We start from the raw sequence: 27,567 nt of genomic DNA, 5'->3' as shown, positions 1-27,567 counted from the left end.
GCCATTGTGCGTCGGAGCCTAGAGTGCGCTTTTCTACATTTTTGCGTCCACTTCTTGTGTCACAAGAAGTGCCAGCACTTCTTGAGTTTGCCCCTTCTGCCAGGGCTACGCGAATGCGGCATGGCCAGTCATTTGTTCCCTACGTAATTGGCCGATCTACGCCGACGCCGTAAACTCTATTACGTCATTAAAAATAAGTTTTTGGAAAACCAAATTCAGTTTGTTATCCAAAGATATTTAATATCCAATATTTTATAATTTAGAAATTGGTTATTGGTATCATTTTTCTCCCACATATACACATAGATAGATTAGAATATACAGATAGATTAGAACACAATTTTTTATTAGTAATTGTAACATTTAAATTCCAAAGGTCATGAGAAAACTGGAAAACAATCGGATATCCTGATATTCAATCAGGACGGAAGGCTCTTGTGTGAGCTCATTTAGCGAATCCTCTGAACCGACAGCGACCACCAATCGAGATTTGGCATCAGAGATGACCGTAGAGGTGACCTCGTCAAGGCCATGCTGGGAAACAAATGTGTATTCTATAATTAATTAATTATGGGCGCACGTTTGCGATTTTACTCTTACTAAGGTTTAAAACTACTTACCTAAAGTCATACCTAAAGTCGCTTAAGTAGATCTAATCTCTCATTTCTTGAAAAAAATTAGGAGATTACTATTTGGAGTACATTAAAAAATATATTAACTATTCAAAAATAATTGTTTGACATGCTTTCGAAAGGTGTTAGGTGATGCAATAACAATGTTAAACTTTGTATCGAAAAGCATGGCGTTGCTACTCAAGAAGTCAAGAAATCATAAAATATCTACATATTTGTTGTTAAAGTCAGGAAAGAACTTTAAATTGTATAAATTTATTCTCGAAAAAATATTGGTACTAAGAATAAATAGTACTGAAAGTAATTTTGGTATATTGATTGATATATCAAAATAACTTTAACAATCTACACAAAAATATAACAATGATGAAGAAATTTAAGATGTATGAAATTATTACAAACGAGTTGTTGTTTACACTTTTAGAGATTCCGACAATCGGAAGTGTGCGTCACCTCATGACAATTGGTGTTCCGAGTACGCTGTGCAGAGCATGTAGCTGGTTGGATGTATGCGAGCGACGTATCTGCCGTCATTGTTCGATTTCCGGAAAAGTCTAGGTTCACTGAATGGATTTATGTCTAGCCAAACACTTAGCATTAATAGTAAGCTCAGTATAATGCAACATAACAATACATCTGTCTAAATGAACACACGCACATGTAAGTTTATGAAAAGTAAATCTAATCTAAATCGATAATAATAAAAGTAATCAGGTAAATAGTCTAATAAATCTCTGTGTTCATGTAAGTAGCTAGCCTAATCCAATGCATTTACAATGAAATCGTATAATTTAACAGCTTCTAGTGTTGAGAGACATTCAAACTATTTTATTGCTAATTAAAAATTCATCTCAGGAACTAGTTTCCCGTTTGGTCTGTTTTGGATATATGGTTTCTCCTTCTCAAACTGTTCATGTCAGAGTGTTCTACAAAGCTTGAAAAAACTATGTTATAACTGTATTAACAAAATTAATGGTAAGCTCCCTGGTTGATATCCTAAAGTCTTTTGGGCATGTATGTTCGGTGAAAATAGTTATATTTAAGAAAAACATAAGCTTAGAATATTAGACTTTGCCTTCTGCCAAAGAGGATTAGTAGTTAAATGCTGGGTTTACGAATAACCTGATATCTTCTAAATCGTTTGGTTTATAAATAATGAGGATAATTTTAATATTCACTGCAGGAAAAAATATCGATGCCTTAAATTTTTTATCTACAAAGACGAGGAGCTGCCTGACAAGTGACAGAAGTACATATCTACGACAGCCAAAGCTTAAAAACATGAAATGAACTGGTGCTATAGTTTTAATGACGCATCAGGTCGCTCGCACTGATTTTCCAACAATACATACATGAAGTATAATGATTTTCGTTGGGTCACCGACGTCCATGGAGAATCAGCGAAGCGTGTCGATGGTGTGATTCGTCCACATCGTTGCTCCCCATTGTGGTCCCCCTCTTAATGTGATTTAACTGAATTATGGTGTAGAAATATCCACAATTTGGTTTCGGCTGTCCTGTGGTGCTGTCGTGTGATTGGACTTTTTTGGGACTTGTGTGTGTGTGACTTTAAGTGACTGCGTGCTGCGTGCTACGAGCCGCTACGGGCGTCTACGATTCGTAGAGGCTGTCTTAGGAAAGCTCAAGTGAGTGCTACGCCGCCCTACGTCGTAGGCGGAGTTCAATTTTCTTTGTTTTAGTTACCTACGTTTTGTAGTGATGTGGTTCTTTAATTTTATATGTGGTTAGTTTAGTTAAAATTAATGAAATATTATAATAGGTAAATTAAATTTTACTTTAGTGATATAATTTTGTAACTCGAAGCTGTTACTTATAAGAGATAACTATGAATGGACGTAAAATTATTAATTAATTCCTATTATCGGTATTTAGTTGAAGTTTTCACATATTAGATTTTCTGAATTCAATTTTAATTAATTGTCTGAGACATACGAAAAGTAAGAGTTTTAATACTTCGATGTGCAAGAAAGTAGGTATAAAGTATTGGAAGTTTCGAACTTAGGAACAAAACGTCAAATAACATCCATCACATAGTCTTGAATTACAATATAATCATTGTTATAACTAGTTTTGCCAGTATTCTGTCCGGCAAGGTGTTCAATAAATCAAGCTTTCAATTTTTTTTAAATCCATACGAGTTGTGACGTGATCGACCACAAACAACCCATATTAAGACGGGCCCAACTATAATAACATAATGATTTCTAGCTAGCAGTCATTGCGTGTCCACGCTGTCCTAGGTTAGCGACTGTATACGGCACAACGCGATGCGACGTTACACATTGTTTATAATTAAATCCGTCTAATATTATAAATGCAAAAGTATGAATATGAAGCATTGGATATGATGATATATGATGGATTTCGATGTAATTATGTACTTATTATGGACAGAATACCTATATATCTTTTCGGATCAGGAGGTTTTGGAAACTAATTGTCCTTGGGTGTAACTTTGACTACAATATATAATGCTCTGAGAGCAAAACGTCCTCAATTTGAAATGGGTTCGGAAGCTAATAAATTAATTACTATTCTAGACATAAATATCTAAAATGTCAAAATCACTACGAGAAAAAACATACATAAACGGCCTTAGGTAGCCTTGCCGCGCTTGTCGCTCACCTAGGACACCGTGTAGGATGGGGCGGTGGCTGCGCGAGGGCATTGTTGTGTGACGTGATGCAACAGTGGCGTGCCGACCACGTGCGGTAGATGTTAAATATTCGAAAGCCATTAAAATGTACCTGACATCCGAATGCTAACAAGGGCTAGCAACGCGTGCTATGATATAATTATAAGAGACTACATAAAAGATATATAAAAATACATTTATTATTTATGTATGATATTGATTTATCGTACCTGTACCGTACATAAAGTGTGGAAAGATAAAAAAATGCTTTAATATTTGCTATATTTAATTAATCCTTAATAAATATAATAAAACAAATTCCTCTGCCGCGTCTTTCTGTTTGTTCGCCATAAACTTAAGAAATAGTGCACGGATTTTCATGCGGTATTCAGCAAAACATTATGTTATTCCTGAGGAACGTTTAGGTGCATATTTACTGTTTTTACCCGAGCGAAGCCAGGACGGGTCTCTTGTCTAATTATAATCAGATTGTATTGTAAATGTATAATTTATAATACTGCAGATAGCGCATCGCAAACATTTTTATGGTTATTTCTGTAATTGAAAGGTTTTCCCCTTCTCTTTGTTTTTTTTGTCCGTTGATTTAGCATGATAGGTATTGTGCGAGTAATAAATAGGTATATAATTAGTAGCAATTTGTTATTCTTGTCATAAAAGTTTATAAGTCTGGGGAACATACAAAAATATGAACAGAAGAAATTAAAAAAATATATGGTCAGTGTATGCAGAATACGATCATGACAACATTCTCCTTGCTTGAACCCGACAGCTGCCTGTTTAGTAAATAACTTTTCACTCTCCAATAACACGGATAGTTACCGCAAACATAACATTTATATAGTTTCCCACGCCCAAAAAATTATGCTACGTTGATGGTTAGTGAAACCTATGAAGCAATCTTCATGTCGAAACCAATGCTCATGGGATACATGGGTATGAATGGTCTGGCCCTTTCCCATGGGCACACCCAAGCCAGCCCATCCTACATTCCTTCAATAGAAGGTAAACCGTTTTCACGCCATTTCGCCATGGGCTAGTGGTCATCATGAAAAGTGCTGTTACTATGGGAGCGATGGAGTGTTTCCGGATTTCAGTTCTTTAAAGGAAATGTTTATTGGTTTATTGTGGGACTTTCACTTGTCAATGGAAAATATTTGGACGTCAATTGAGTCAATTTATTGGGAAAAACAAATGTTTGAAATTTCATTTGAATTGTTAACAATCTTTATAAAATGATTGAACATCAAATTTACTGCTTTCACCTTTCTTCTTGCTACGATGTAACCTATAGTATGCCAATTCGACAGATAACAACGAGAATGCGCGACATTGCGTAGTTTTTATGAGAGCTTTTATGTACTGCAATGAAAACCGAGAAATGTGTACAAAATCCGCAATGTTCGGCAAACGCACCGCGATAATATAAGTCTTGTTATTATTTACTAATTTATACTATAAAATCTTACATGAAGTTTTTATTTATATGTAGATGATTTTTTGTTGCCTATCCATAATGATGACAGTGAATGTTATTACTATACTGAATCAATAAATCTTTGTTTACATAGGAAAAATTGAGTGGGTATTTCTATCATAAACATTGGGCGATTGATGTAATCCATCCATAGTAAGTACCTACTTAAGTATCTACTTATCTGAAATAACAGGAAATTTTTAATATTGACTACCACAATACTTTCTTGTTATCTCATAGGCTTACTAGCTTTTACCCGCCACTTTGCCCGCGCGTATTTCCCACGGGAGCAGTTCTTTTCCTCGAAATTAAACTTAGTCCATGTCCTTCCATAATCTTGTGTCAGAAATTTCAAGAAAATTAGTTGGGTAGAAGGCGTGAAGAGATAACAAATGAACAAACTAGCTTATTTTTGCGTCCTAACTAATATAAACGAGAAAGTAAGTTTGTTGGTTTGTTTGTCACCTTTTCACGCTTAATCTGCTTATGTAGTTTCATCCCGGAAAAACAAATGATCCCGTGGCAAACCTACGCGGGCTTCTAATATTAGGTATATTAGGTATCATCTTTTTTCTTTTCTTCGGTCTTCCTTGAAAGATAAATGCGATAATATATGACTGAAATAATAATAATACATACTAATATTATAAATGCAAAATTCTGTCTGTCTGTGTGTGTTCCGCTTTCACGGCTAAACCTCTGCTGGTCCGATTTTGATAAGATTTGGTATGCATATAGATAAAGGCTCCCGTTCAAACGTTGATTTCTTTTTAATCAACCCGCAATTGTCTATAATTGGAGGGTGAAAGATTGTGTTCCGCTTTCGCAGAATAAAACATGGGGGCCGGAGTCGCGGGCAACTGCTAGTTAAGCTATAAAATAAAGGGAACTGGGTAAAACAGTATGGGAGGAATGATCACCCGTTTGGTGCTTGCATCCCCGTGATTACATAAAATAAAAATAATAATTAAGCTATAAAAGATACGGGGCCGATATAGAAGAAAAAAAATTCAACTCAAACTATTCCACAGATTTTGTTATCGGAAGCTAATATTACTCTTATACATATATCGACAATACGAATTATTATGAAAAAAAGATATAAATTTTGATACAACTCTTGTTGTACACCGATAACGATAACATACGTGAAAACAATAGGAAGGATTTATAGAAACGTGTAAATATTTCATACAAATCAAATAAGATTTATTTTGACTTGACGGGGGATTGCTTCTAATCTCATATGGTAGTATTTTATCTATATTTAATGTAATGCTTCTTTCTTTACCTTTTTAAATTTCATTATCTATAGATTGCTTCTTTCAATTAGTTAATTCCTCTATTTTATAATCCCATAATAGGTAGACTTTTATAATCTCATAATATCAATTCGGGGTGTCACAACCAATAATGTATGGTTATGGTTCGGAGTACCGAATATTGGTATATTATGTATATACTGAATAGGTATATATTGAAGATTTGGTTGTGATTTTGCGAACTAGCTGCCTGTCTATCAACCCACTTTAGCAATGATTTATTATCCATCAGCTAATGCAAAAGAAAACCGCAAGACACTCGATCCAAGTCTATTTTTCGGAGTATCCAAGATAAATCTGAAAAGTCAATCAACATCAAAAATAATTCGCGAATCAGACGGCGATTTCCCGCCAAAGATAACTGTACCAAAATTTGTTTCTACGTCATTGTGGAGTCGAGGACATTGCTCGCTCACAATGTACAGGAAGCCGGCATCCGCTTTCCATCGGCACAATTTTTGGAAGCGCCAAAATTTTCATAGATGAAACCTTCGGCGGCTTTTGTCATGTAGATTTGGTGTAATTATCTGCCTTTGTGGAGCTAGAAATATATACTTTTTGCGCAGTAGATACAGCCACAACAGTTTAGATAAACGTTTGCTATTGAATACTAAAGATACATAAAAATCCTTATTAGTAAAGTCATAAAATACCAAAAAATGCGATAACTTTAAAAGCATATAAAACTATTTTTTATATTGTTCATTACATACGCTAAAATTTACATGTGAATATGTTGTGAATATAACACTTTCAGCAGGTACTAACGTCTAGTTGTTTATAATCAAACATAAAAACATCTGAAATAGCAAGATAATCAGCAGGAGTACCTATTCGAAAGTTTTGATTGGATAAGATAATAAATAATATTATATTGAATACTATGACATGTACCTAACTTAGAATTTGTGGAAAGAGTTTATCAGTTAGAGATAATTAGACTATTCCAACCGGTAAAAGTATTAACGTATCATCAAGCAGAATTTATGGGCGTAGATAGTTATAAATTAAAAGATTGTGTAATACTCTAATGCCACAGACAACAGAGGCTGATACTCATTATCTCTGTTTAGTTAGATTAATAGTTAATCTTGCCGACTACTGAACATAAATTGCTCATGATGTAACGTAAAACATACTAGAAAAATCTCGCTAATAAAGATACTAGTATTAAAGTAGATTCAAACACATCAATTTCTAGATGGGGGTAACAAAAAATTAATTGCAATCATTTCACGGGTCTGCGCCGACTAACGGTACAATCGGATACATTTCAATATGTCGGCGGTATCAATGGCTCTCCCTGTACTGTTAGCTGGTCCGCGTGTAAATTCTGCTAATATTGTATGTCCTATGGTACACCATTTGTATTTATTGAAAGTAATCAACTGATCTGTATGATCATGATCGTGGCAATCGGAACACAGCTTACTACAATTAGGTTTAAGTATAATATTATTATAGTATTATAGTATAAAGACATAAAAACTGGGGTCAAAACAATTTGTATCTCGTGAACAGGTTTCTAAATGAAATAAATAAAAGTTGAATAGTACATTTTTTTTTGTATCATCTGCATCATCATTACCAGCAGCAACATATCAATTAGTAGGCAACGTAGTGTTGAGCAAACATGCATCTAATAGACGACCAATCTAAGAAATTTTACTGAATAAGTTCTCATTCATGTCAGTCTTGTACATGATGTACTTACCTAATTGTCTAAATAATAAACAGAATGTCGCTTGAGGATTTGTAAAATTGCTTTTGTATTAGGCATATGGGTCGGAATTTCAAGGTTATTGAGCAGGTTTTATCTATGACCTTCTAAAGTAGAATGCAGGCAAAATGTCATAATTTCAGCACTGAAGGCTGGCTCATAAAATGCTAGATAATATTCGTCACATGTAACCTTGTTCTCATTGACAGTTCCCATTCATGAGATGCAACCAACCGGTGAACATTTTGCAAAACGCATGCTATGTGATGTTCAAAATACTCAGAGGAAAGACTATGAAAAACCAGTTGAAAATAAGCTTGTATTATTAAATGTGTCGAGAGCAAATCTTTTTTCAAAGTATTTCCTTTTCTATATCTAAGAATATCTAAAGTATAAATTGGTAATGAAACTATCTTAACTATAAATTGGTAATCAGCGAAATTTGGCGCAAGCGATTAACCGAATGATGATTTTATTGACATTGTTAATGAAACCAACTACCGACCAAAAAATCTTCATTTTAGTATAATAAATGATAAGGAATGATTTCCCCTTCAGGTGACCATATGACCGGTCGGTGACGTGGAGACTACAGCTCGGAAGATGAAGCCGCGGGGGGCGAGCGTCATGCACGCCTTCACTGCGCTTACTATGCTGACCATGGCCAATGGTGACTGCTTAACTTTGTTTAGCCCTATTATATTTATACGTAGATCCAGGAAACTATAGACATGATGTGAGCGTAGCCACTTGAGATATAATAATTCATACAAACGTTACACGTCAAAGTACTGCGCGGTGCAGTCTTTCTTGTAAAAGCTGGCATGCTCTATTCTATTTCTCCTCTTTTATTCCTAGTACACGTTTCTCTATCTTATATGAGCGATATAGAAGTTATTAGGATGTCTATAGTTTTCTCTATTACATTGATAGATTTACCATTTAGGAGGGTCGGTTCTTCTTAGATTTTACTAATAATAAATAATTATCTTTTCTGCACCCTTTTCTTTTCCTTTTGCCTATTTCTGCGCCAATGTTTTCTGGAATATTATTTCTGTAAGTAAATAGTGCAATACAGAGATTACCTTTTATTAGGATAATAATTATATTGAGCAGCCAAGTGCATCACATACATGCAGTTTTTTTCTTCAAATTGCATATAAATATGATAAACATATCACGAACTAAATTCAACCATTTCTTCTATAGGTTTGTCTATCGAGGGTCTACGTCGTCGGCGCCTACGCATAAAAAGTATTTATTTCATGTTCCTGAAAGGAAATTAATTTTTAATTAATTAAAAATTAATAATTAACATTGTATCTATCTATCAATCACTAAACTTTGTATAAACTATGACATACTTTCACCCATTATACCCAATGCATATCGAAATGTCACCGTAATTTCGGTGGTCCATTTGGCTGTGCTCGATAGTTGCAACTGTAAAATTATTTTAATCGTATTCATGACACCGTATCAATGGAGCCGATGACCCCAATTTTTATCCGATTGTCAACATGTTATATGCTTTTGTAGAATCTGCTGAGCTTGATTCAGTAAATCAGAAAGGTATAGTGCCTCTTCGACATACCTATACTTCTACCAAAATGATTTGTCATGTAATTTTTACCAATAGGCGCGGCCGAAGCTAGTAGACATTCATCGCTAATTTAATTAGGTACTAATACCGAGTCTAATTATATATTTTTTTTTGTATTGTAATTTCCAATACAAAAATATACTTATTATCTGAATATTGTGTTAAAAATATCCATGTGCCTAAACGAACATTGCTTTTGCTCTTGCAGCCCAAACCACATGTAACCAAGGCATGGGACGTGTTATGTATGAGCGGTTACCTAATCAACAGCTACACGGCTTTGATGACGACGTCGTGAGTATAATATAATTAGTTCAATTATAAAAAAAAATGTTTTTAAGTTAAAATAACGAAGGTGACTTACCTAAGATTTTTTAAATTTATTTATGCAAAAACTATAGAAATTGGTATAATTGCAGGTACGTGAAACAGCGCCACCATTTCGAGTTTTGGAAAAATGCCAAGACTTGTGTTTAAGAGACCGATCAGTCAACAGTTTAGTTCGGACATGTAACTCTATAGACTTCCAACCAGGAGCTCGAATAGCGGCTTTCAGCCCTGAGCCAGAGTATGAAGAATCCACTTGTTTCCTGACAAGAGAACAGGCCATGCCTGAAGGAATTGGTTCGCTTATGATTGTACCTAATAGCGTGCATTTCAATGAGATTTGTCTTACCTGTGAGTCATTAATTCTTTATATTTACCTACTTAGCTCTTTTATTGACATGATCATTTGTAGTTACTAATGTGTAAACTATTACAGCAAATCGTCCAGAACGCGAATGTCCGTCTCGTAGATACGTCTTCGAACGTCATGCACGTAAACGCTTGAAACTGCCACCTTCAGATCTCAAAGAAATCATGGTGGCGAACCGAACGGAATGCGAGGACAAATGCTTACAGGAATTTAGCTTTGTGTGTCGATCTGCTACATATGACTCTGCATTGAGGACTTGTTCCCTAAGTAGGTTTACGAGAAGGACTCATCCTGAATTGTTAGAAGACGATCATAATGCTGACTATTTGGAAAATACGTGTCTCAACGGTTTGTATATCAAAACAATTCTCAATCTGATGATAACCTCACGTACAAACATCGAGAATTATAAACACCTTTTTTCACAGCTGAACGAAGGTGTGACGGCTTGGCGGTGTTTATCAAAGAAGAAAATAAGCGCCTTGGAGGACCGTTTGAGGCTGATGTATTTTCAAACATGACTCTTGAAGAATGTCAATCTATGTGTGTTCGTGCTGAAAAGTAAGTTGCAATTTTATTTAGGACAACAACATAGGCATACGAAAAATCACTATCTAAGTAATATGAAATTTCCAAACTCAGAGATTCTCTCACGATGATTTATTTTTCATATCACATCTTTTTTCTTTTAGGTATTTCTGTCGATCCATAGAACATGATACTATGACAAAACAGTGTGTTCTCTCGGAAGAAGATTCCGTGTCACAGAAAGACGATGTGACTGTGAGCGCGTCACCTACACATCATTTCTACGACCTTGTTTGTTTGGACAATCGTAAGTTATCTTATTTGTCTACTTGTCTTTATTTGCTTCACTTTTACATTTAGACATAAATAACATTTAAACTAACAGTAGCTACGATAAAATCAGGCTGCATTGTTTTTTTTAAGTGAATGATATATGTATAATAGAAATAGCTTCCATTATGAAAATAACTAACATGTACTGACGATGCATGAAGCCTCAATAAGGTTTTTTTCGCAATCATGATCAGTTTCTCATCGGGCAGCTCGTGGCACGGAGTACCCGGATAATAGCGTGACGTCACATCTGTTCTCCCCCGGGAGGAGACCTGACACCGCCTTCCAGAGGTACAGGAACAGCAGGATCACGGGCGAGTTCCACTCGGAGATCACTGGCCGCTCGCTCAGTGAGTGTTTGGATGAATGCTTGAGGCAGACCAGCTTTCAGTGCAGGTAAACGACAGATTCTCAACGCAACCTATTTGCTTTTTATTTTCAATAGTAGTGAGCGAGGTAGATTTTGCACTTTAGTACGTTTGGCAAAACTTGGTTAATGGTGATAGATGAAAAAAGCTAATGTTCGCACAGAAATATTACAAAATTATTTACTTCCCGTAAAGATTACGTAAATATTTGATCTAATCTTTTTAAAATCTTTGAATTAACCTTACACTGAGCCCGGTTGAAGTCGATAATTTACAAATATTTGTGATGGCCAATTGATTAGATATATTTATAAAAATACTTTATCAAACTCAAATACCTACCATTACTTTATATGTAAACAAGATAATCTTTATAAATATCCTGATTATCGCAAAACTAAATGCCAAATATCAATAAATTGTGTTTATGTGTCAATCAGTTCGCTGTACAATACTGATAGATGTTCTTGTTTGATAACGTTCGTATCAACATTGTAATCTACATCTGTGTAGCATCAAATAGATGGTCTACATTCTCCGATATAGTCTTGATTGATTTCTTTCGATTTTTATTTGTCTTTGTGGGTAAAGTATGGTTTAAAATAAGTATTATATATTTACTTTTTCCTAGAAATACTTTTTCTCTAAATTGCCACAAGTCATAGAAAAATATGAACAAAAACTATTGAGAAAGAAAACTGTTGAGTTGCGCCATGGGGAGGGTGAATTTCACGACTGTTTGAACGCGGCGTGTAGCGTTTCATTAGTGTCGCACATTTTTTTAAAATAAAGAATTATTTTTTAAAATTAAACATTTATAAAATTAACATTGTACCAGTACTTGACTTATTTATAAAATAGGATAATTAAATTGATTACTGTGTATGGTACAATTTAATAAACACTAATTTTAGCCTACGGCGGCGTTCAAAATGCTCGTGAAATTCACCCGGGAATACCTTTAACGCATATTTCTAGCTTGGTGAACCTATAGCGGCGGTAATAGCGATGAATTTTCAATACATTTTGGTAGTCTGTTGATATGTTGTTGACTATCATATCTACCTAATATAACTGTTTAACAATATTTTAGATCGGCGGTGTACAGTGACCGCGCTAGGACTTGCCGACTCAGCAGATACAACCAGAAGGATGGCATGAGGCTCCTCTATGACCCCGACTTCGATTACTACGAGAATTTGATGCGTAAGTGTATTTACATGAATCATTTACAGGTATTGGAAAAGCAAAGATAGCCTTGTAATGAGAAAGAAACTATACAATGATGCAAATCATATACCTATAATTACCGCAACTTGATATTATCGTTGACTTAATATTATTTAATTTGCTAAATTTTTTCATATTGCACAAATCAGTGTGTAATGTGGGCAGGAGTGGACTCCGCAAAGGATCAAAAACATTACAGTAAAAACTTGGTTTTACTTATTTATTTACTGTAGCTTCTGCATTTTTTGACTTGTGATGGTGCTGATTTTATTAGTCACATCCGTCCTATTAACTTGATGGGCACAAAAAACTTCAAATGTTGGGAAGGGCATCAAGATTTACATTTAAGAGCCCTAATATTAATGCTGCGGCTCTGAATAGGTTTTATTAAATAAAAATACTCAGTAAAAACAGATCACGAAAATACAAACTCGTTGAGTGCAAGGTAGTAGAAAACCAACATAACCTATGTTTATTTTGAATGATTGATTCAAAACAGAGTAATAAATAACACGTAAACCTACATTCAGAGAACCATCTTGATATTTGTTCATAGGATTTGTAACGTAGTTATGTCCATTATGTACTTTCCCGTTGTAAATATAACTTCTACGATCGAAACACTGTTTACGATGTACTATAAGAATCGTTAATTTTCTGACCTCAATTTATCGTTTCTATTTCAAAAGTTAAATATTTGTTGTTGGATTAGAAGGAAAGTAATAAAATAACATGTTTAATCGAAAGTATAGTAATATCGGCTCGGAACTGAAGGATTCAATCAAATACGCTATGCTAAGTACGTTTTAAATTCGACTCTATTGGTCGGGGTATCTGATATCTACCTTACAATTTAAAGCATGGACAGCAAATAAAACAGCATTTAATTATTTTGATGACAGCTTACTGGTATTTGCGTGATCCCGGTATATAGGTACTCTAAAAATGAAACTAAACTGTTAAAAAATATTGGCAACCATTTGGTTATGATGGACATTCAAAGAAGCCTTTTATCTGATCCTTGTTATCTATGCTTTGTTTAAAAGACACAAGCTGAACCTTTTTGGAAGCATAATAGAGAAATAATTGTTGTTGTTTTCTTGTATTTCAATACATTTTTATACAGCTGATTAAATATCATAATGGTTACAATGAAGAGCAGCGCGCCTGCAATGTTCACTAGATTGCTTGGTTAAAAAAACTAAATATTAAGCAACATATTAATTGATTTTTTTAATAATATGGACAAATCACACAGATTGAGTTAGCCCCAAAGTAAGTTCGAGACTTGTGTTATGGGATACTAACTCAACGATACTATATTTTATATCAAATACATTTATAGATACACATCCAAGACCCGGGCCAATCAGAAAAATATCATTTTTCATCGTGACCCGACCGGGGATCGAACCCGGGACCTCTCGGTTCAGAGGCAAGCATTTTACCACTTCGCCACTGAGGTCGACAGTATGGATGTATAATAATGTATGGGTATTAATATTATTTATTGTATGCATGTTGACTGTAGCGTTGTAACCAATTGTAGAATATTGTCGACATTGAACTCAGCGCTCCAGAAATAGAGCGTCACTAACTCCAATTACGAGTAGGTACTAGGTACCTACATTAGAAAATAAAATTGCACATACGCTTTCAAACAAAATATTCAGTATTGTCATATATACAAGTAAGAATACTTAGTCCTTTTTTCTTCATTTATTATTTGCGTTATGTACAAATAAATTAAAAATATTTTTCTTTTGAGTGCCTACACTCAAAAGAAAAATATTTTTAATTTATTTATAGGTAGATAGTATCTACCCTAGTATTTAGACCTATCTAAGTAATTGTTATTAACATTCCACAAATATTTATTAAAATGTCGTATACCTATTTAATACATAAAATTTCTGAAAGTAGTTTCCAGAAAACATAATTTATTATAGTAAGTATTATCATAAACATTTGTAAAGTGTGTCAAGTTATCGTATTGCAGGCATATCTAATGCAGATAACGATTTGTATATTTTAGACATGATTGCAAAACAACGTTCCAAAATTGCAGTATTATGAGTAAACAAGCGTCGTGTTTTGTTTATACCATTATTGTCCTAAAGTCATTGACCGTAGGTATATACTATATGGCAATACTGAAAGGATAGAAATAGGGCACAGACTTATATCTATATTAGGGTTATTGTTAAAATGTTGACTACATTGAAATTTTAATTTTTCATGAAAAAAATCCGGTTGTCAGTTCAGAAATAATACAAAACGCAAATAAAGAAAACAGCCCAGCAACGATTGGAAAAAAAATGTTTCGCTGGTATGAAGTATAAAATCACTGATGTGGTTATTTGGTTTTTAAAACAACAAATATAGTATAGAATAGAAGTCATAACATCCGAGAATAACAATAGAAAGAACTTCATGAGGCGTCGGTTAATACTGCGTATTCAGATGTCTTATACTCGTACCTTACTGAGACGGTGTTTGCAAGTAATAGGCATATTATTAGCATAGGTTATACCACGGTTATACGATAAAACCTAGATACTATACATATATATATATTTTACATATATGGTAAATACTTATCTTAAACTCATACTTACATATAACTATATACAACTTAGAATTGGCATAACTTTATTTGGCAACTGAATTTGTACCTAACTATGTCTAAATTTAGAAATGTACATAATTTGATTTTAACAATTTAAATTTTTTTATATCTAGAATACCGGTCACTATGTTGTATTGTACTTTCAAAAACTTTCAATTGATGGTAAGTGTTTCTGATTTTGGCAATTCAAAATTTGGATATCTTGAATACCAGTCACTATGTTGTATTAAACTTTCAAAATCTTTCAATTGTTGGTAAGTGTTTCTGATTTTGGCAATTCAAAATTTGGGGATCCAGATCAGATGGTGAGTGGCGAGGGCGAGGCAGGCGCTGGGAGCGGCTCGCAGGACCGCCCTTGGGCCAGGCCCACTACCACAGGTTCGGTGCATGGTAGAAAAGGGCTCAATCAGGGCTGAATTTATGTTTTATTTTTCGTATCTATTAGACAGTGTGTCATTTTGTTTTTTATTGTAGAATAATTTTATTTTAAGTGCCAGTTAAAGATGAAAAAGTATGCTAATCTAACAATATCTTTTTAATATCATAGTTATAATGACGGTATTTTAACAAGATAAGTAGCTAGGTAGATATATATTGAAGGAAATAGATGTAAAATGGTATTGGTGTTTATTGTACCTGTATTTAGATCTAACGTTGAGCCATTTTTTTATTGTTTACTTATTAAATTTATTTACGTACTTAAATAATTCTGCTTATATATTTTAGTTGGCTTATTTTATGTAGGCTATGAGGTAATTTGTGTGCAGATGTAATTTAAATGAACCAAGGTAAGTGAATGCATGCTGTAGAAGTGTAGTGTACATAACATAAGATGTATGCAAAACATAAATAGGTAATTAGTATATTTCTAACTTTAATAGTTACTCAGCTTAGTAGTGAAACGCTTGTGTTGTATTGGTATTACTTTAATAAAATGATCTAGTTATATTTTGACCATTGATAGATTTTTTATTTGTAAAAAATATTTTTTATTGTAACCTAAATAAATTTAAATATGTAATACAATACACTTATTAAATGAGTAGGACTTATATATGTAACAATTAATGGTACTACAAACGACCTAGCTAATTTTAAATCAGTTTATACAAGTGATAAATATAGCATGACTGATAACTAATGGTATTACTAGATATAGCAATTTAACAGCAGCTAACATTCTAAATCTAACCCTAAAGGTGGTAGCGGAGATCGCGACCGTGACCGCGACCGCGACCGCGACCGCTACCCTCCCGGCACCGACCGCGACCGGTACCCCGATGACGACCGGTACGACGACGACCGGTTCGGCAGACCCGATCGGTACCCCGCCGGCCCTGATCCCTACGACCGATACCCCTCTGACAGATACCCCGATGATCGCTACCCGGCGGGCGTAGCGCCCGACCGCTATCCAGCATACTCCCCCGCCGATAGATATCCCCCTGGAATAGACCGCTATCCCCCACCCATAGATAGATATCCTCCCGGTGTTCCGTACCCGACTAACAACAGATTCCCTGGAGACAGAGATCGATATCCTTTAGATAGCGGACGCTATCCTGTCTACGATTACCCTTCAAACGATATCGGAAGATATCCTGCAAATGATCGCTACCCAATTAGTAGATACCCTATAGATGTATATCCCGAAAGATACCCTGAAAGATTCCCTGTCCGCGGCGGCGGGAGGTACCCTGCGAGGCCTTTGTACCCCAGCCGATATCCTGACAGATACGATCAGGACCGTTACTCCGGGTCCAGTGATTGGGGTCGGTACCCGTTCAGCCGGTACCCTGTGGGCGTGAACAGAGATCCGGTACCGCTCGGAGGGGACCGGTATCCCGATTTGTATGACAAATATCCACCAACTGGATCGTCATTCCCTGGTAAGCACTTCACTACTAAAATGTTACACTACTCCTTTTTCTACCACATTTGGTTTTAATAATATAGATAACATCAGATTTATAGTTTACAGATCTTCTAAACTCTATTTGTGTTTCACGAATTGCCTTACTATGTATTTCTTGTTTGCTCAATTACATTTTGCCAACAGGTTATGGTAGAGGTGGATATTATGGCTCTGACTACCCTCCGTCAGACCGTTATCCCGTCCCAGATAGAGGCATTCGCCCTACACCAGACAGGTGAGAGAATAAAAATGTGGTTGTACATTTATTAATTTAATTATTTTCAGTTTACGATATCTGCTTTCATGTGTCTTTTTTACACAGATTTCCAGCAGAACCCCGACCAAGCTTTGGTATCAGAAGACCTATTGAGAGACCAGGTGGTTACCGTGGCAGTTATCCCCCAGCTGGTGGTTTAGGTAATAATTTATGAATCTTTAAATTCAAATACATATGTATGCAGTTAAACAATTTTTTTTTGTTTCATTTTTTAAGGTGGCGGATATGGTGGCTATGATCAAGATGGCCCGATTGGTCCTGGTGCGCCAGTCGGTGGTCCTATTGGCCCTGTAGGTGTTCCTATTGGTCCTCTGGGAGCTCCAATAGGAGGCCCCCTAGGAGGTCCTTTGGGAGGACCAGTAGGTCGACCTCCCGTAGGTCATAGACCTTGGCAAGGATCGCGGTGCGAGGAAGATAGTTTCCGACAAGTTGGCAGACAACGCATGCAAAGGCGATTTGTGCGGCGATTCACAACAGCACTATCCTTAGCTCACTGCCAACGGGAATGTATTGAAGCCCGTGACTTCATCTGTAGATCATTTAACTTCAGGTGCGTGCAAATGAAATTTCTACCAGTTTATTCTTATGGATCTCCCTAAGAGCATATTTTTTGCATGTGTATCATCGTTAAATCCTCTATGACTTTTTTATATTAACAGGGAATCTCCATATGGAGGAGAGCCAAGAGACAACTGCGAACTTAGTGACCGGGACACTCGGGAGCTGGATGCAGCAAATCCTGCACATTTTGACAACACTGCCAACGATTATGACTTCTATGAACGAGCTCTCGGCCGCATTGCCGATGATTGCTTAGACGGTATGTCTAATTTATTGGCTTAAGCTGGTTTACAATTATATCGTGAAATATAATTAATTTTATACAGAAATGTAGCTCTTGTTTGGTAGTCTGTACTATATGTACGGCAATCAAAATGAAAATAAAAATCAAATCAGAATCATTTAGAAATTAGGCTTTCACAGGCACTTTTCCACGTCATATTCTAAATTAGGGATACAATATATTTACCAAAGCTACAAACTACTGGCGATATCCGTCCATTAAGTAAGTCTATCGTTCCACCAAATGGTGGTCAGTCCTACGTCATCTAAATATTTTGTATGGAATTTTTAAGAATAAAATAAATGACCTTAGATGATAAAACTAAGATCTTTAGAAATCCTGTTCCTTTACAGTATCTCAAGTGTGCAATGAAGACGGCATGGAGTTCACTCTCCGATTGCCAGAAGGGTTCTACGGTCGCATGTACACGTATGGTTTCTACGACCGCTGCTTCTTCCGAGGTAACGGCGGGGTTAACAATGTGCTGCGGATCACTGGGGCACATGGCTATCCGGAATGTGGCACACAACGTGTTAGTACTTTCTTTAGTATTATACCTGTAACTGTCTAGTTACTTGGTATATGTTTATCTTGAGAGTTCTCATTTCTAGTACAATACAAATATTCTTTATGTCACAAGAGAGATTTCTCTCTTATACAAAAAAATAAAAACATTCAAGGCCTTAAGGCATTAAGGGCGGATTTATCTTCTTCAGTTCTTTTTCAGTAATTTACTTTTAGGTTTATAGAAGATCACATTACTGCAACGGAGTTTAGAACGCTTATTGCTATATGTAATCAGATTGTGCTCTTGAAACTTTTTGCAAGAAAATTTAGATACCGTCCCCAACATTGGCGTATACAATTATATAACTAATAACTTCACATAAGTATATTTTTTGCAAGAAACCTTGATCTAGTCGTTGGAACATATAATTCTTACTCGCCCTTGTGATACCAGATTAACATGAGTCATGTGGCTACTCTTTTCTACAGTACGGAGACACAATGACCAACATTGTGGTAGTACAGTTCAGCGACAACGTCCAAACTTCGAGAGACAAACGCTTCAACTTGACTTGCCTCTTCAGAGGCCCAGCGGAGGCCGTCGTCACTTCCAACTACATAGGAGCAGGGTGAGCTAAATATTGTTGTAAATTTTCTAGTTGGAAAATATTGTCGTTATCAGCTTTAATAACTGGAGTCTTCTGATATAATTCAAATATCTAAGATTTTTTCCTTATCTTAAACTGACTATTACTATCCAATTAAGTTGTTATGTGACCCTCTCTAATCATTAAGTGGATTGAGTATTTGCAGTGTATTAGACGACATTATATTGTACTGGAGATGGTATGATACAATGTCTTCCGAGATTAATATTTATGATCGACAATATTTTCCAAAATTAGAATGATATTTGAAATATTAACCGTTAACGTCGCGTGACTTAAAAATTCTGCTTTCGCTAAACTGTTGTATGTTTTCAGACCATGTCAGTGGCATAGTTTGGGATTATCTGTGTTCGTGTGAAATCAAGTGTGAATACTTTTGTTTGTTTAAAATTTTCTGTGTGCTAAATTTCTAAATTCCGTTTATGTAACGTTTTTGTTTGCTATGCTGTAGCTACATATGCTGTATTAATACTTATTTATTTCTATTTTATAGTAATGTGTGGTTTTGAGTGCTGTTATCTCACTAACAGCTACTAACTTAAGATTTTGAAAGAATTCATTTGTATCTTAGATTATTGATCCTATGCTGAATATTTAAAGAACTTCTTACATGTAACTGTAGATTGCATGGATTCGTGTTGGATTCTGCGCAAATAAATAGCTGATAAATCATTACGAAATTAAAATAATCTTCAATTTAAAACATTGTGTTCAGAACTCTTTCAAAGTCGCTAAACTTCGATTTGAAAGAATCGACTTCAAGTCTAAAATAGGTTGGGTTTTGATTCAATCGACAGATCCGGCAGCCCTATCCCAATCGAATACCTACCCGAGGAGAGTTCATTGAACTCGAAGGTTCGGCTGATGATCCTGTACCAGGGGAGACCGACCACCACCATTGCTGTGGGAGACCCTTTGACCTTCAGGCTGGAAGCCCAGGACGGATACAACTACGCGACAGACATCTTTGCTACTAATGTCATAGCAAGAGATCCATATTCAGGAAGATCTGTGCAGTTGATTGATCGAGTAGGGTGAGTCTTCTAAATAATTTTAGTAATAAGGATTACATATGTATTATGGGGACATATAGATATTTATAGAGATTAATTTACGCGAGTCGAGGAAAAATTAAATATATCAATATCAATGTTTAGAAATACATAATTAAGTTGTATATATAGACATTATTTTATTCAATACTTAAATAGGTACAAGAAATTGTACCTATTACAAAACGTAGCTGGAAACTGTTTAATATTAACTTGAAATTGAGACAAAACAAAGAATGTTCATAATGGATTTGTAATTGTTATTTTATTGGATGAAAATGAGTGGTGAACAGAATCCAGCGATAAAATGAAATAGAAGTGGTATTTTATTCTCTTATTCATTAGATTTATAGGCTTTTTATAAACTTGGATAATAGGTATGTTATCATAGTTGTATTCCAGAGTTTCGTTCCGATTGCATCTGCCTAGGTATTATAATAATGTTTTTTACTACACGTGAGAACATTTTTAAGCTAAAATAACTGGCCAGATTTCGATGCAATTTGGTACATAGGTAGAATGAAAACTACTTACTTGGAATCAGTATTCCGGGAATATTTTAAAGATCGATTGTTGTTCTGAAATTCCCACGGGCATCAGAGCGAAGCCCTAGGGCTCAGCTACTTAAGTTTTTAAATTAATGAAGTCAATTACGTATCTTTTTGTTTGTTTCATCAGATGCCCAGTTGATCCTGATGTCTTCCCGGAGTTGGATAAGGGCCGCAACGGCGACTCCCTGGAAGCTAGGTTCAACGCCTTCAAGATCCCGGAGTCCAACTTCCTCGTATTTGAAGCTACGGTGCGGACCTGTCGGGATGGTTGTCAACCGGTTAGTGTTTACCATAATTATATTTATTTATTTTGATTATCTTTACCATATATTTATTTTACTTGATTAATAATATGATAACCTTAGATTCAAGGTTTTTTATATCAGTCAACGTAGAGAAAGCAGCTGAAATATAGATATAAAAGTAAAAGAGGATCTCGGAGAAGGATAAGGACCACGATCGGCCACGAGATGGGTGACCAGAAAAGCAAAATCTGGACTTCTATGTTTGAGAATGCCGTTTTGGTACCGGCTTTGTTTGGTCGTTAAAAGTTTAATTAATCTTAAAGTCATACATGACCCAGTCTCCTAATTAGTGACCGCTAGTTAACGGTGACGGCATTAAAATGACTGATGGTAATGGGAGAAAAATGATGCAGAAGAACAGTCACTGATATAATTATATACCTAATGACATCAAAAAATAAAAAGTCTTTAGTCAATAGAGATACGCTTTGTCTCTTTGTGTAAGTCTTTACTTATTTACTTACTATAAGATCGCTTTGACGAAAAACAAACGTTACTTCTTAGCTGAGGACAACGACGACATAGGCACATTGACCTGTTCATTCACTGGTTTTTATGGTTATCAAATTTTATTTATAAAATGAAGTGATCTTAGAGGTTTTTCTCGATTACCATTCTCGTGTAGCAAATTTCATTAACGGGGCCAACTAGTTTTTTCAAAAAAAGTATATTTTCATTCATATTTACCTAATAAGTTCCACCCAAACTATCATTAGGCAGGGCAATTTCCTTTGTGTCTCCTTTAACTTTATAATAGTTTATTTTTAATACTCTAATTGGTCTATATCGGTGTTATCTAAAGAAGTCAGCATAAACAAGGAATTACGTCAATGAGAGTGTAAAAATAATATTAAAGAGATCGGGGTCGCGAAGTTATCTCCAGTCATGCTATGTGATCCAGTTTGAATGCATTACAGTATTTACATTAACGATTATTGATGTTTTATCAGTGCCTGCTTCTTTTGCTGTCAGTAATATTTTTATAAGAATAGCCTAGTGTTACTATAACTAGCCTTAATTATTATACATGTATTATGAATGTATTCATATATTCCTTATGAATGTATTCATAACTCAACTAAGTACCTACCTATTAACTTTGGCTATAATTTCAATACTTTCATGTAGGTACAATAAACTCTATTACTAAAAAATATTAAAATCAACAAGAATTTACAAAAATAATGGAATACAAACCTAAACCTACCTACAATAAATACTTATCTCACATACTTATTACAATCGTTTCAGAATGAATGCCCTGCGGTGAATTACATATGGAACTTACTTATTTTTCTGGTCGGTCTCAAGTGATTGAGTATATCCTCTTTGGTTAGTCACGTAAATCGATCTATTTCCAGGCATATTGTCCCAGCCACACAGGCCGGTCTGAGCCTTCCTTCGGGCGTCGCAGAAGAGATGTCAACTCAACCGCGCCTGCTGAAACTAACACGACAGTTGAAGTACAAACCAATGACAGCAACAAAACTGACAAAGCTGGAGACAAGGATGATGGTGCTGTGTACAAGGTCTCATATGAAACGGCGGACGTTGATAAGTATCTGAAGGAAGAAGTAGAAACTCCAAGTCATGTTCGGAAGATGATAGAGGTAAGAAAAACTTTAGAGAATTCTAATTTCCGACCACAGGTGTCAGTTAAAATATGCCTATAGATTCAAATTCAAATCATTTATTCAGAAATTAGACCTTTTTCTCGTCAATTTTTATAAATATCATTTTCTTCTTCTATTTTTTATATAGAATCAGCATTGCCATACAATTCGCCATTGTTCGCCTTCTGGGTACTTTATCTATTCATATAAGTTGACTTGATATTTTAGGTATATATCTTATATACAATTTACTTATAAAAAATATTATCGTTACTTAGGTATTCGACAACCGCAACGAGCTCATAGAGGAGAACGGGCCCGCAGACTCCGCCCCGGTCGTAGCAGCCGCAGGGGTTTGCGTGTCCCCATACCATTACCGCGCGCTGCTGGTCGCTCTGTGTGTCCTGTTGTCCTTACTGCTGGCTATGTTGACGGCCGCTCTGTACATTTACAAGTAAGTTTTGTATACCTTAACTTTATACGAGTTTAAGATATTGTTTCGGATATATAGGGGTGATTTGATATGTTAGCGGACCCTGGACTCCGATGCTCAACGGCTGCGAAAGACGCCTGAAGAATGCTCAGATGAGATTGGTACTTAAATAAGTATTGATCAGTAGTGGTTTAGTTAGGTACCTATCTAGGACTAGGAAATGACTGTGGCAAGGAGATATCTAGAAACCTAACTCAACTTTTAACCCATCTGAGTTAAAAGTTGAACACAATAAAATGTAAAATATTTTATGTTCCTGGTTTCAATTCCCCGTGCGGGCAAATAAAAAAATGGTGATCAGGCAAGATCTGTGTGTGAGCTTTCTCTTCCGTGCTTGAGCCCTATGGCATAGTCCTCCGTAAGTTTATTAAATTGCAGAAATAAGATACATACAGATATCTTTTTTATTTCGCTATAAAACTGAAGACTGCAGTCTGTATCACTAAAGAAGTCCTATCTGTTATTGATAGTTCCTCATATTGCCACGGGTCTTCGTTCATGGCTTTACGTTTCGTTACTGTCTTTAGAAATAAGTTCCAATCTAATAACGTTTCAGACGTTACTGGCGAGTGCTCCGTAAGAACATCCAGGCGTCGAGTCCAGCACCGGCGCTACGGCCCGTTACCCCAGGGCCAAGACCCACTAGACCTTCGCTGTTCTCCGCCTCCCATCTGCACAAACCTTTCTCCCTAAGGCAAGTATTTGCTCTCTGCATTAGGGCCGGTTAGGAATAGGGTGTTTTTTTTTGATTAGGGTGCTTTAAGAGTACAGCACTACCTGAGCGATCTTTACCAGGTGCCCATGATAAGTACACCTTTAAAATAACCATGTATGTAAAAATAACCTGGTAAACTAAAAATCATGAGAGAACCTTTGTAGGGGATAAATTAGGCATTGAATAATCGTTTTTAGTCACGTGCTATTCACGATGATTTGATGTTGAAATTGCGTGATAAATGATAATAGGTATGTAACCTATCTAATGGGAAGGCTTGCTGTGATACCTACATTTATAAATAGGCACATATTCTTTAACCCTTCATTGCATCTTGATGGAAATTTCTATCAAACCGTTCACAGGTAAAAAAAGAATACAAATCAGTAATCCCTGTTGATATTTTTGTGTCTAGCAATTATTTAAGGTATCAGTGGATACAACGGAAGTAAATATTAAGAAAAAAAAAACAAAAGTCAATGTCAAATGACAATGACAATTTGGTTTCCAGCGGATGGTAATATAATTGTTGGTACCGGTGCAAAAAAGAAGTTATTTAGTGGTATTTTATAGTCATAAGTATTTGAAAATATTTACAATGAGTAGAAAAAAGGTGAGTCTTTTATTATCTACTTGCGATTGTAATGAAAACATGGAAAATATGTCGAAAATGATGACGATTTAGTATGATGTAATTTTACATCATTATGCAGTACCATCATTCCTGATGTATGGTAAAATTTTGGTTCATAGAAGTTTAGATTTTTAATAAAAATGTTTTGTTGTTTTAGACGAACTTAGCAAACAAAGATATAGAACACTATCTAGCACAGCTGGAAGATGGTTGGTTGTCAGAAGACGGGCTAGAAGCTGATGAATCTGATGATGAAGGTCCATCAAATTCACACTATACTAGAGATGAACTTCTTCATCTATTAGCTGATGAAAATGATAATGAAGATGATCAGCAAGTCAATGAAGAAGACCCACCTCTTGTTGAAGACCCACAGGAAGAAACAGAAATTCAAAATAGTTCTCCTAGTGGTAATGTTTTAAATTTCGTATTGGATAAAAGGAAACTTGTCTGGAAGAAGAAGAACATGGAATTTGATAAAGATAATATTAGGTTCTTAGGTAGCTCAGCTTTTCCACCTGAAATAGCTCAGCTAGAAACTCCTTACCAATGCTTTAAGTATTTTTTTAATGATGATTTCATACAGAAAATTGTAGAAGAAACTAATTTATATGGCATGCAAAAAGATCCTAATAACAAAATAATATACACAGGATTAGATATGCAAAAGTTTTTTGGTATGTTGCTGTTCATGTCAGTGCAAAAATTTCAAAATACCAGATCATATTGGCATCCTGTTTATGGTTATGGCCCAGTTTCTTGCGTTATGCCAGTTAACAAATTTGAAAGAATAAAACTTTCATTGCATTTTCAAAACAATGATCTTCACAAGCCTGTTGGCCATGCTGATCATGACCGATTATTCAAGATTCGTCCTGTTATTGAACACCTCAAAGCAAGGTTTTCTACACTACCTATGGATCAACGGCTATCTGTGGATGAGCAGATGTGCGCAACAAAGGTTGCACATTTTCTTAAGCAGTACCTTCCAAATAAACCACACAAATGGGGTTTTAAATTTTATGTACTCTGTGATTTATCTGGGTTTGCACACACATTTGAATTATATGCTGGACAAGAAAATACAGGGACAATGGAAGGAGAACCAGACATAGGAGCTACAGGGAATGTAGTTGTTCGTTTGCTGAGAAGTGTACCAAGGTATCAAAATTATATAGTGTATTTTGATAATTTTTACACATCACTGCCTCTAATTTATTTTCTCGCTAAACAAGGAATTCACTGTGTTGGCACTGTCCAGCAAAATAGGATCCCTAACTCAAAATTACCAGAAAAAAAAGAGTTCATGAAGAAGGCAGTACCAAGAGGCAGTCATGAAGAAAGAACATCTACATTTGATGGGATTGAGATGGCTTGTGTCACTTGGAAGGATAACAAGATTGTGACACTGTTATCAACTTATGTTGGAGCAGCACCAGTGTCTACTGTCACTAGGTATGACAAGTCAAAAAAGGAAAAGGTAGAAATTAATTGTCCACAAATTGTCCATGAATATAATAAGCACATGGGGGGTGTAGATTTAATGGACAGTTTTTTGGGAAGGTTCCATATTCCATTAAGGTCTAAAAAGTGGTACTTGCGCATCTTTTTTCATCTACTTGATTTAACAGTGATTAATTCATGGATAATGTACAAAAAAAATGCAGCAAACAGAAATATACCCAATAAAGATATACTTTCAATGGGCAATTTTCGTAATGAATTGGCACATGTTTTGTGTACTTTAGGAGCTGACACAGAGGTGAAAAGAGGTCGTCCCAGTACCAGTTTTCTAGAAAATGAGATAGAGGCAAAGAGGAAGAGGGGACCAGCCACTGTTGCTCCACCAAAAGATATAAGAAGGGATGGAATAGATCACTGGCCACAAGTTGGTGGGTCTCTGCGTTGTAAGTACCCCCAATGTAGGGGGTACTCTACAATAACATGTAGCAAATGTGGGGTGAATCTCTGTTTGAATAAAAATAATAACTGTTTTGAAAATTATCACAAAAACTGATTATTTTTTAATTATTACATTTTGTACTGTGGTCATTGATACCAATTGCATAATGATGGAAATTTACATCATAAGGTTTTTTTTAAAAAATAAATACTAAAAAATGTCATAGATTTTTTTTATTATTTTTTACATATCCCTGGGCTTTAATTACATGCTTATGATTTTTTTCACAAGAATATATTAAATCATGCAATGAAGGGTTAAATATTGACATGTATTTTAAGTAGATATTTGTGTAACTATAAATAAGGTACCTAATCATAGATTTTTTTAAATATTCCATTTAGATGCGTATTTTTTTAACCATATTTTTTAAGTTGTATGTATATAATATATTACAGTGGCTTAGGCCGAACATTCGCGGAAGTAGGTGAGGAGGCAGGATCGGCAGGGCGCCTGGCGAACGCATTCGACGACGGGAGCGAGCCAATATACACTGATCCCTCTCTCTTCGAGCGTTCCAGGTCGCTCAGGTCTCTACATTCATTGGACATGAAACCCGAAAGACGCGACCACCGCTCGTAGATTAACCCTAATTTTATAACTTTATGCAAATTAAATTAAAAAATACAACTCTATGCAATTAATTATTAACTGCCATAATCTTGCTCAGATCTTCCGTCCATAGATTTAAAAATAGTGTTTTGTACTTCAAATTATATATATTTAATTTTTAAAGTATTACTAATAAAGATTTACAGTGATTCTTAATTGATTTTGTAATCCTTTAAGGTTGAACCTTTTTAGTGTGATTTACATA

At 35.4% G+C, this 27,567-nt stretch overlaps 2 protein-coding genes and 1 long non-coding RNA gene across 11 annotated transcripts; 2 read left to right on the top strand and 1 right to left on the bottom strand.

Moving 5' to 3' along the window:
• Nucleotides 1-215: 215 nt before the first annotated feature.
• On the bottom strand, nucleotides 216-10,677 carry LOC128677809 (uncharacterized). Of its 2 annotated transcripts, none has more exons than XR_008405565.2 (3): nucleotides 10,542-10,677; nucleotides 8,765-9,096; nucleotides 216-534 (listed from the first exon to the last, which is right to left on the bottom strand). It is a non-coding gene; the product is annotated as an uncharacterized LOC128677809 (long non-coding RNA). The 2 variants fall into 2 exon arrangements; XR_008405564.2 differs by lacking the exon at nucleotides 216-534 and having other exon boundaries at nucleotides 8,491-8,879; nucleotides 8,959-9,096.
• On the top strand, nucleotides 8,384-27,518 carry nompA (no mechanoreceptor potential A). 7 transcript variants are annotated; one of them, XM_053758920.2, is made up of 22 exons: nucleotides 8,384-8,495; nucleotides 9,637-9,722; nucleotides 9,848-10,106; nucleotides 10,192-10,473; nucleotides 10,554-10,686; nucleotides 10,818-10,960; nucleotides 11,196-11,382; nucleotides 12,448-12,560; nucleotides 15,511-15,591; nucleotides 16,413-17,102; nucleotides 17,273-17,363; nucleotides 17,451-17,545; nucleotides 17,622-17,955; nucleotides 18,065-18,225; nucleotides 18,603-18,781; nucleotides 19,246-19,385; nucleotides 20,222-20,458; nucleotides 21,155-21,305; nucleotides 22,694-22,942; nucleotides 23,224-23,399; nucleotides 23,995-24,132; nucleotides 27,149-27,518. In XM_053758920.2, the coding sequence occupies exons 1-22, from the start codon at nucleotides 8,429-8,431 to the stop codon at nucleotides 27,330-27,332; spliced, it is 4,176 nt and encodes a 1,391-aa protein (XP_053614895.1). In that variant the 5' UTR covers nucleotides 8,384-8,428; the 3' UTR covers nucleotides 27,333-27,518. The 7 variants fall into 7 exon arrangements, with proteins under 7 accessions (XP_053614895.1, XP_053614891.1, XP_053614890.1 ...); XM_053758916.2 differs by having other exon boundaries at nucleotides 11,181-11,382; XM_053758915.2 differs by having other exon boundaries at nucleotides 20,198-20,458; nucleotides 27,149-27,512.
• LOC128677805 (piggyBac transposable element-derived protein 3-like) lies at nucleotides 24,479-26,913 on the top strand. Of its 2 annotated transcripts, XM_053758923.2 has the most exons (3): nucleotides 24,479-24,766; nucleotides 24,945-26,242; nucleotides 26,536-26,671. In XM_053758923.2, exons 1-3 carry the CDS (start codon nucleotides 24,752-24,754, stop codon nucleotides 26,540-26,542), a joined length of 1,320 nt encoding a protein of 439 aa, XP_053614898.1. In that variant the 5' UTR covers nucleotides 24,479-24,751; the 3' UTR covers nucleotides 26,543-26,671. The 2 variants fall into 2 exon arrangements, with proteins under 2 accessions (XP_053614898.1, XP_053614897.1); XM_053758922.2 differs by having other exon boundaries at nucleotides 24,494-24,766; nucleotides 24,945-26,913.
• Nucleotides 27,519-27,567: the final 49 nt, after the last annotated feature.

Source organism: Plodia interpunctella, chromosome 18, assembly GCF_027563975.2.
Source record: "Plodia interpunctella isolate USDA-ARS_2022_Savannah chromosome 18, ilPloInte3.2, whole genome shotgun sequence".
Taxonomy (NCBI): domain Eukaryota; kingdom Metazoa; phylum Arthropoda; class Insecta; order Lepidoptera; family Pyralidae; genus Plodia; species Plodia interpunctella.
The sequence above is the reverse complement of the archived record's forward strand: the minus strand, read 5'-3'. Positions and strand labels throughout refer to the sequence as shown.